We start from the raw sequence: 10,231 nt of genomic DNA on the forward strand, positions 1-10,231 counted from the left end.
CTGAGCCAACAGCACCTGGCCTACTTTTCTTTTTGTGCTTGTCCTGGAGCTTGAACTCTGGGCCTGCGCACTGTCCCTGAGCTTTTTGCTCAAGGCTAGTGCTCTACCAGTTGAGCCACAGCTTCACTTCCAGCTGTTTTTTTTTTTTTTTCCAGTCCTGGAGTTTGAATGCAGGGCCTGTGCGCTGGCCCTAAGCTTCTTTTTTGCTCAAGACTACCACTGGAGCCATAGCTCCACTTCCAGGTTTTTTGGTAGTTTATTGGAGAAAAAAGTCCCACAGTCTGTCCTGCCCAGGCTAGCTTTGAACCATGAACCTTAGATCTTATCCTCCTGTGGTCAGAGGATTCTTAAATCTTGGACATATCAACTTAGTCTCAATGCCACCTTACAGCAGCACTCAGTGCCCCAGAGGAATTAGACTGTATCACTGAACCTTTTTGCCACACCCCTTGTAAAAGCCTGGTTTCTAAGGTTCTTTCCACCGGAAGTTATGACAGAAGGAAATGTGTGGGTGGGGAGGGGTAGTGGGTGAGAGGCCTAGGTTCCCGACACAGACTACACCCAGGAAAAGAATTGCAAACGCCATGTTGAAGCCATCACTGCTACTGAAACCCCTCTTACTCCTGCAGCTGCCTCTGCTGGGGGTGGGGCTGAACTCCACAGTCCTCAAGCCCAGTGGGAATGAAGACGCCACAGCTGGTGGGAAATCTGAGGCCAGAAGGGGGTTGGAGAGAGGGAAGCTATGGGGAGGGGTTGTAGAGAAATCTGGTCATTACAACAATGTGGGCAGAATTGGAGAAGAGAGGGAGGGCTAGGGGAAGGGTTCATTGCCTTATACTACTGTTCCTTCATTTCTGTTTTTAATTATATTTTAATATATATTATATACATATATATTTTTTTTTTTTTGGTGCTGGTCCTGAGGATTGAACTCATGGCCTGGGCACTGTCCCTGAGCTTCTTTTGCTCAAGGCTAGCACTCTACCACTAGAGCCACAGCTCCATTTCTGGATTTGTTTGGTGGTTAATTGGAAATGAGTCTCATGGACTTTTCTGCCATGGCTGGCTTCGAACCATGATCCTCAGCTCTAAGCCTCCTGAGTAGCTAGGATTACGGGTGTGACTCACTTGCATCAAGCTTATTTTTATTATCTTTGTTTTTTGTTATCTCTATTTATAAAAAGTGGTTACCTTTCATGCTCCTTCTTCTTTCTTTTTTTTTTTTCATGCTTCTTCTTCTGACAATCATTTTCTTCTATTTTCCTCTCCTACTTTATTCTCTCTCCAAGCTAGATCTCTCCTCGAATTCTATGGCTCCTGAATCCCTCAGTGTTTCCACCTTGCCTCTCCCAGAAGTTCAGTGCTTTGTGTTCAATGTGGAGTACATGAATTGCACTTGGAACAGCAGCTCTGAGCCCCAGCCTACCAACCTGACTCTGCATTATTTGTATGTGAAGGGAAGAGGGGGTTGCATAGGGAAGGAAATGAAATGGGGAGGTGAACCAGATGAGAGAAACAGCATGGGGACCAAGAAAGGTGTGTCTCCCAGACACCCCATTAGTTTCTCATGGGATAAATTATATGTCAGTTCGGACCAGGTGAGGCTAGGGAAGTTTACCCCATGATGCCTCTTCCTTCCAATCTGTCTCTAGGTACAAGAACTCTGATAATAATACCTTCCAGGAGTGTGGCCACTATTTGTTCGCAGAAGACATCACTTCTGGCTGTTGGTTTCAAAAAGAAGAAATCCATCTCTATGAAACATTTGTTGTTCGGCTCCAGGACCCTCAGAAACCCAAGAGATTGGTCACACGGAGGCTGGCACTGCAAAATCTGGGTAATCTGGAAATAAGTGGGAGGCCTGTGGGATGAAAGATGTGGTGTTCCCCCATTGTTGTACACGTGGAAATGGATGGGGAAAGGAGGAGGCATAAAAGGTGCTACCTTGAAGATTCCCACTTGTGTAGGCCAAGGGAATAACCACACATACACACATATTTCCAGTGATCCCTTGGGCTCCAGAGAATCTAACACTTCACGACCTGAGTGAATCTCAGCTGGAACTGAGGTGGGACAACAGATATTTTGATCACTGTTTACAACACTTGGTGCAGTACCAGAGTGACCAGGATCGTGGCTGGACTGTAAGTGATTTGGGGAAATGGATGTAGTAGCTAAGGCGAAGCAAGTAGGTGAAAGGATGCAGTCAGATAGGAGGACCTGATAGTTTCTCTTCTGTTCTCTGCCTCCCAGCTTCTCTGACCACCCCTCCCCCACTCCTTTGTCTATCATCACCAGAGTTTTCATTTAGGTTTTCCTGTCCAGATTCTTCCTGACACCAGACAGACAAGGAAACAAAAGAAAGCCATAAGGGGATGGTGGGGAGGGGAGGGGAATCACATGAGTAAAGGACTCAGTGTGGTTTGAGTGGTTGAGAGAGGAGGGGGAAAACTAACTGGGAGGAACCAGAACCAGTTTTCTTTCTTTCTTTCTTTCGTCAGTCGTGTGGCTTGAACTCTGGGCCTGGGCACTGTCCCTCAACTCTTCAGCGCAAGGCTAGCACTCTACCACTTGAGCCACAGCGCCACTTCTGGTTTTCTGAGTGGTTTATTGGAGATAAGAGTCTCATGGACTTTTCCTGCTTGGAGTTGCTTTGAACCACAATCCTGAGATCTCAGCCTCTTGAGTAGCTAGGATTACAGGCATGAGCCACTGGTGCCCGGCCAGAACCAGTTTTCTTCAGAACTGGAACAGAACCAGAACTTGGAAAAAGAAGATGATCTTGAATTGTAGGCAGGAATATTCTTTAATTTGTTCTTCTTTTTATAGACACTCACCTTTTCTTCGCCTTACTTTTGTTTCCAAGGAACAAATAGTGGATCGTAGACGGTACTTCTCCCTACCTAGTGTGGATGGGCAGAAATTGTATACATTCAGAGTTCGGAGCCGCTTTAACCCACTTTGTGGAAGTGCTCAGGTTTGGAGTGAATGGAGCCACCCAATCCACTGGGGAGGCAGTACTTCAAAAGGTAAAGCCAGTCAAATCCATGACTCCAATCACAACCCCCCCAATCAGCCTTTCCATCATCACTGTGTTTTGTTTTATTTCCCTATCCTAAGCCTCCACACTAGATGCCTAGCTCCCCTCCCTAGTCATCCTCTGAGAAGAAGGGTTGGGAGGGTGTGCTATCAGAGTCAGAGAGTAGATTGAGAAATAGGCCAAAGGGTTCTCAAGGGAGATATGGAATGTGTAGGCTTTCCCTGCAGCATTCCAGAGAACCTGCATGGTGAAGATGGCCTTGGAACTGGACTGACCTCTTTGATCCTATTCCTTCATCTGTAAAATATAGATAATATTTCTTCCTCTCAGAAGCTGTTGTAAAGATTATAAGTATAGGGAGTACGTTTAGCACGGTGCCTGGTGCCCACGTCGTAGAGGTATCACAAATGTAAGGTCCATTTTCCTTTCTTTTTTTTTCCTGTAGAGAATCCTTTGTGGTTTGCATTGAAAGCTTCACTTATCCCCCTTGGCTCTGTGGGAGTGATTATTTGCCTTTTCTTTGTGTATTTTTGGATGGAAAGGTGAGATTTCATGAGCCACCCCCAAATGAGGTGGGGTAGCTGGGGTTATTCCAGGGTTCCCAGAGATAGAGGGCAAGACAGAAAGGAATGAAGGATCACCCCCAAAGAGCATGGTGATGGGGGGAAGCCACTGACACAGAAAACAGGGAATTCCTTGGCTTCATATGGAACAGCTGGGAAGGGGGTAATGAAGGAATTTTAACCTATGTGATCTCCCTTTCTCCCCACTCAGGACAATGACTCGAATTCCCACTCTCAAGAACCTAGAGGATCTGGTTACTGAATACCATGGGAACTTTTCGGTGAGAACGTTGTCATAAGCATACTGCAGTCTGTAAACTGCCAACTGTTAGCCAGCAAGACAGTGTGTGTGTGTGTGTGTGTGTGTGTGTGTGTGTGTGTGTGTGTGTGTGTGTTGGGCAGGGGAAACAACTGAGTGAAGGAGGACAGGACCTGTATTGTAAGGATATGGCTAAATAAGTGTTGGATAGGCTAGGCAGACACACACACAGAAAAAATCGACTATAGATATGCAAAGCCCAGGGAAATAGTGGTATTAGGGCTCAGGAGTATGAGTGATCCTTCTATAATCATAATGCTTGCAGACAGTGTGAGAGATTCTTTGGCACAGAGCCTGAGTCTTTTGCTCCCTTTTTCCTAATTGACCTCTGACCTTGAGATATCTGTTTTTAGGCCTGGAGTGGTGTGTCTAAAGGACTGGCCGAGAGTCTGCAGCCAGACTACAGTGAACGGTTCTACCATGTCAGTGAGATCCCCCCAAAAGGAGGAGCCTTGGTGGAGGGGCCTGGGGGCTCCCCCTGCAGCCAACATAGCCACTACTGGCCCCCCTCCCATGTTATACCCTGAAGCCTGAGCTTCTATCTCCAGCTAGAACCCCAGGGTCATGTAGCCCTAAATTATATTAACTTCCCTTCACCCATCCTACCTCCCTCTCTGGCTAAATTTGATTTTTTTTGATGGTACTGGAGATTCAACCCAGAGCCTCCCACTTGAGCCATGTACCCAGCCCTTATTGTAAATTTTATACCCCAAATGTGATTGCACCTTAATTAGATATCACCCTACTTAGGTACTGTTCCTTTACTCTGTACAAGTTTCTCATCTCCCCCAGTCTAGCCCTTCCTTTTACAAGATTCTTTCTCCCTCCATCCCTTCATCGCCCTCTTCCACCTAACCCTGAATTTGGCCTACCCCCGATTGTTCCTGAATCATTAAGAAATAAAGTTGCTCTTGCTAATCATCAAGAATGTCTGTTGTGGGGGTGGGAGGCAGGGGAAAAGTGGGGTATCATTAGTGTGGGAGGCATTGTGAGGGTGGGGAAAAAAGAGCATTAGAGCCATGTTGTACAAGCTACTTTTTCTACATTTGTATTACAAATTAACTGACTAGAAGAGTAATGCTCTAGAAATTTATTTTTCTCCTGTTAGTTTCTGCATTCATTCCTGGAGTCAGGTTAGAGTTAGATTTGCCATTTTGCCCCGATTCCCAGCAAGTTTTTTAAACTTCAGCCTACTGCCTCTGTCCTTATCATTACTCCAACTTTCTACCACATACACCACTTCTGACTTCATAATGCTTCATATGCAGCCTCAGGCCCCACCCCTAGGGATGGTGGTTATCCACAACTGCCAATAAGTTTTCTTCTGGCTGCCCAGTCTGGGTTTCTTCAACCTATGAGATCCATCTGACCCTCCAGTCCCCAACCGGATGGGCCCCTTTGGTTGTTCAGGGCCTGTAGAAGACATTCCTTCCACATGACTCATCAGGGGGCTCTCTGAAGACGGAGATGATCTTGAAAAATATGTTCATAGTCATCAAACATGGAGGTGAGGAGCAGAATATAACTGGTATATGAGTATGGGCATGGGGAGGGCTGAGGCAGAGATGACACAGATGATGGAATACCTCATCCCTTCTCTTCTCAGATAATCAGGAATTTTTGGTCAACACCAATTGTTCTATCCTCCTGTTGCTCCATTATATTCGCACTAAAATGGGGTTGCGGAAAACAGGTGAGGAATTTGGGGGAGAGGATTAGTAACCAAGGGGGGAAAAAAACCAACCAGGGTCATCACCTCTTGTCTCCAAACCCTCCTTCTGATAAGAAGAGAGTTCCTTCCTCATATCTCTGAAGCTTTCTTCAACCCACCCTATGATCACTGGCCCTTTTTGCTCTCACTCTCTGTCCTTAACTGCCCCAATTATCCTGTGGCCTCCCTCTAGACACCATCGATTTGTGTGATGAATCAGGAACTTTGAAGCTGCTTTTCCTGTCGAAGACCCCTACAGAATATGCAAGCAAATTCCTTACAGTTCGAAACACCTACTACGTTTGTAAGGTGGAGCGTGGGGCTCCAGGTACAATATTGGGAATGTTTCCCAGAGACAGAACCAGGTCTCCAAGATGGGTCAGAAACATTGTTCTGTCTGTCTGTCTGTCTGTCTCTGTCTCTGTCTCTATCTCTACCTCTCTCTGTCTCTCTCTGTGATAGGACCTGAACTCAGGGCTTTGAACTCTCAATTGGCTTTTTCACTAATGGCTGGCACTCTACCACTTGAGCCACATCTCCAGTCTGGCATAAGCCACTGGTGCCCACATTGTTTTTAAAATGAGACTCTTTGCGGGCTCTTGTGGCTTATGCCTGTATTCCTAGCTACTCAGGAGGCTGAGATCTGAGGATCATGGTTTGAAGCCACCCGGGGCAAGAATGTCCATGAGACTCAGATATCCAATTAAACACTAAAAAAGTTGGAAGCGGAACTGTAGCTCAAGTTGTAGAACACTAGCTTTGAGCCAAAGAAGCTCAGAGACAGTGCCCAGACCCCAAGTTCAAGCCCCAGGATGGGCAAAAAAGAGAGAGATACTCTTCACTAGCACTCAGAAGACTGAGGCAGGAGGATCCTGAATTTGAGGATAGTCTATCCTATATAATGAAACAAACAAATTAACAAATCAAATAAGAAAACAAAACAATCCCCCCTCAGATGTATAAGTAAACTAGAGCACACTAAACCAGATATCCCAATTGTCTGTATCTAGTCAGTCTAATTTTGAAAGTACACTGCCTCTGGACTGAGGGCATAACTTAAGTGATAAGAGTACTTGTCTAACATGTTTGAGGCCCTGAGTTGCATCCCCAATACTGGAACAAAAAAAAAAAAAGCAAGAGACAAAGAAGAAAGAAAAGAAAGAGGAAAAAGGGCACTGCATCAATGAAAATGGATTAAGTTCATGAATCCTATGTCCCCCCTGGAGTCCATTATTCACCTTTGGGTTCAAAGTGAAGGGGAGGAAATAAGGTACACTAGCTCCAGGTAGTGTTTAGTTTTAAAAGCTCTGAAATCTTGGGCTTCAGTAGGGGGGAGTCTGGGTAACAAAGGGAGGACTGGGGATATCATACTGTTATGTTCACAGGAACCAGAATTGAGAATTCCTACAAAGTTGTTGTGCCTCTCCTGAAGCATCCGGAACTTGAGCTGCTTGGTAAGGAGTGTGATGGGGTAAGGAAGAACATGGAGAGTATTGTACATAGCTACATGATAGACAACACAGGCCAGTACTTGGGAGGCTAAGAAGGCAGGAGGATTGTGAATCTGATGTCAGTCTGGACTACCTAAAACAAGAGTATCTGAAAGAAAAACAGAATGGAAAAAAGGCAGGAATAAATCAAGAGAAATTAAGAAATTAAGAAAGGAAAGAATGAAACAAAATATAGGTAGGTGGAATCATGGAAGCCTTAGACAGTGAGGAGGGTCTAGGTCCACTGTGGGGAGGATGGGTAGTTTAAACCATGTGTCCCGATTTTTCTGCCATCTTCTCTGTATAGCCATAATTTCTTCCTAATGCCAAGTTACTCCAATTGATTGTTTGAAATATGGGAGGGTCAAGATGGGGAAGATGTCTCTTCCTCAGAGCACTGGGGGCCTCTTCCTGTTCTCAGAGGCTCTTCGAACACAATGTGACATACTGGAGAAGAGCCGATTAAAGATGCTTAGAGCCTTGGAAGCCAAGAAACTAGCTGCCGCTGAATCTTCCACAAACGTCTCAGGAAGACTTCTCAAAGGCAGCACATCCCAGCACTTTTCTCTCAGCCAGCAAAAGGTACCTCTACCGGGTTTCCCAGGCTACATTTTCTTACAGAATCCCACTTGTATACCCAAGATGTACCTCTAACCTTTTTGCTTCTTCCTTTGACATTTTTGAGATTATCCAAGCAGGATCTCTTTGTTAATTCACATACTTTCCCTTTCTAGTCCAAGATAGTGCGGACTGATGAAGATGGGACTCCTCTCCCACGTAGACCAATCCTTAAGAACAGATCAGACTTTGGCAGGAAGGATCGACATCGTTGAATTAATGAAGTGACCAAGTAAGTGCAGCAAGTTCAGATATGAAATTACATTTTAAAAACTGTCCAAGCTGGGCGCTGGTGGCTCATGCCTGTAATCCTAGCTATTCAGGAGGCTGAGATCTAAGGATCACAGTTCAAAGCCAGCCTGGGCAGAAAAGTCCGTGAGACTCTTATCTCCAATAAACCACTAGAAAACCGGAAGTAGCGCTGTGGCTCAAGTGGCAGAGTGCTAGCTAGCCTTGAGCTGAAGAGCTGAGGGACAGCACCCAAGCCCCGAGTTCAAGCCCCACAACCAACAACAAAGTTGTCCAAGCAGGACCTCTTTGTAAATTGATTTGCTTTCCCTTTCTAGTCCAAGATAGTGCGGGCTGATGAAAATGGGTCTCCTTTCCCACCCAGATCAATCCTTAAGACCAGAACAGACTTTGATAGGTTGGAGAGACTTCGCTAAGTTAATAAAGTGACCAAGTAAGAGCAGCAACTTCGGGTATGAAATTCTTGGAATTTAACATGAAGTTCCTTTTTTCCATTAAGACTCCTTCTCCCAAAATCCACACAAAGGCTCAAGTAGGCCCCAGGCACCAGGAAGGCTCTGGGTGAACAGGAGAACGACGACGGGACCAGGCTGAAGCCAGAACATGGGTAGGGGTGAGGCAAAGGCTGTGAAGTCTAGTACAATGAGCCTTTGAGGGCCAGAGTAGGGGGTGGGGTCTTCTCAAACCAGACTACCTCCCCTAGAGAGGCCTATCTAGCAGCCGCCTAACTCCTGCTGGGGTTAGGTGTCCCTCCCCCACCACACTCCACTACCTCCCAAGCTGAAATTCCCCGCCCTGCTACCTCGCTGCCTCAGGGCAGTCCCTCCCCAGCCGCCCTTCAACCAACTGCCCTTCGCCTTTCCTCCCCATCCTCCCCCTAAGCGGAGAGGGGCAGCAAGGCAGCAGAAACCAGAGCTGGTTATAGACATTTATTGAATTTATTCATTTATTGATTTGACACACTTCCCCACTCCAATCTAGCACATGATACAATCTGGGTAGGCCAGGCGCTGACACAGGAAATGATGGGAACCCACAGCAGGGGTGGGGGAGGGGACAATGCAAAGGGCACTGGGGGAGGGGCTGCCTCGGGGACTGGGGTGGAAGAGCCCCAGATGGCCTCCCTGGCAGGTGCTAGTAAACCTGATCCACATTCCCCCCATCCCTGCTCATTTCCCAGACCCTCAGCCAAAGCTCCCCACCTCCCCCTTCCCAGTTCTCCTCCTCCCCCCAACTGCCTGCCACCACACAGGCTTCCACATAACCTCTGTAGTCAGGGAAGGGGAAGAAGGGCAGAGACAGCTGTCAGGGGCCTGAACAGGGAGGTCTCTGTACCTAACTTTAATACTCTAAATCCTTTCCTCCTCTTCTTCCCTTCCCCCTCAGGCCCAGAGCTAATTCTAGGCCTTCAATGCACTCTTCCCTAGTAGCACTAACCTGCATTGGGTTATACAAGAATGTGGCTGCACCTCAATACCACACTTTTCTAGGCACAAATTGACAGAATGCGGGATATTGTCTTAGGGAAACTCCAACTCATTTATGCAAAGACCTTTTTCTAGACCTGGTCCAAATAGGAGCTCTTCCCCAAGTTCACTATTGCTTCCCACCTCTTCCCTCATGTCCCATCTCCCTTAATATAGTCTGTAGTGTTTGTATCACATCATTTAATTATGACAAAGCCTTCAGAAAAAGAAAATCTCTCCATCACTAACAACTTGCCACTTAAAAAAATCTTGATATTTGTGTTTATATTTCTTTAAAAGTTTATAAAAGCCTTTCCATTATCTGCAGCCTTCCAAAAGTAATTTGGCCAGGTGAGCTATTCCAGTGCTCAGACCTTGGCCCTTCTAAGGTCCCATATTCCCCCCAACCCACCCCCCCACTGGCCTAAGGGGCCACTGCATAAAAATCCCAGGCTCTACCTCGCCTGGCTCAGCTCAGATTATAACTCTACAGAAAGAAAGGAAAGAGAGAGAGAAAGAGAAAGAAAGAGAAAAAAAATAATCCTGCTCCTAAAGGCAGGGGTAAGGCCACTGGTGACTTCACATTTCCAACAGCATTGCTGGTTCCTGCTACAAAAGCCTAGGGGGTACAAATGGGGGAAGTAGAGAATGGCTCCTGAGAAAGGGCCATAATTACCCCCTAATTGGCACAGTGAGAATAACCCTCCTCCATTTCTCCCTCCCATATCCCTCCCTCCACACTTCCCATATGGTGCAGTTTATCTTTATAATTTTT

The 10,231-nt window shown here is 46.3% G+C and overlaps 2 protein-coding genes across 2 annotated transcripts; both read left to right on the plus strand.

Moving 5' to 3' along the window:
* Positions 1-536: 536 nt before the first annotated feature.
* Positions 537-4,843, plus strand: Il2rg (interleukin 2 receptor subunit gamma). The gene is given in 9 exon segments (XM_042694862.1): positions 537-699; positions 1,294-1,447; positions 1,653-1,837; positions 2,005-2,144; positions 2,867-3,029; positions 3,486-3,582; positions 3,815-3,884; positions 4,276-4,431; positions 4,434-4,843. Coding segments are annotated over 9 exon segments (1,155 nt in total). The 5' UTR covers positions 537-584; the 3' UTR covers positions 4,509-4,843.
* A 299-nt stretch (positions 4,844-5,142) lies between these two features.
* Positions 5,143-8,343, plus strand: CUNHXorf65 (chromosome unknown CXorf65 homolog). Its single transcript, XM_042694863.1, has 6 exons — positions 5,143-5,615; positions 5,827-5,961; positions 7,019-7,087; positions 7,545-7,705; positions 7,858-7,973; positions 8,308-8,343. The coding sequence occupies exons 1-5, from the start codon at positions 5,597-5,599 to the stop codon at positions 7,954-7,956; spliced, it is 483 nt and encodes a 160-aa protein (XP_042550797.1). The 5' UTR covers positions 5,143-5,596; the 3' UTR covers positions 7,957-7,973; positions 8,308-8,343.
* The last annotated feature ends 1,888 nt before the right edge of the window (positions 8,344-10,231 follow it).

The sequence above is a fragment of the Dipodomys spectabilis genome, unplaced genomic scaffold (genome assembly GCF_019054845.1).
Source record: "Dipodomys spectabilis isolate Male_0828 unplaced genomic scaffold, ASM1905484v1 ptg000176l, whole genome shotgun sequence".
In the NCBI taxonomy this organism is placed as follows: Eukaryota; Metazoa; Chordata; class Mammalia; order Rodentia; family Heteromyidae; genus Dipodomys; species Dipodomys spectabilis.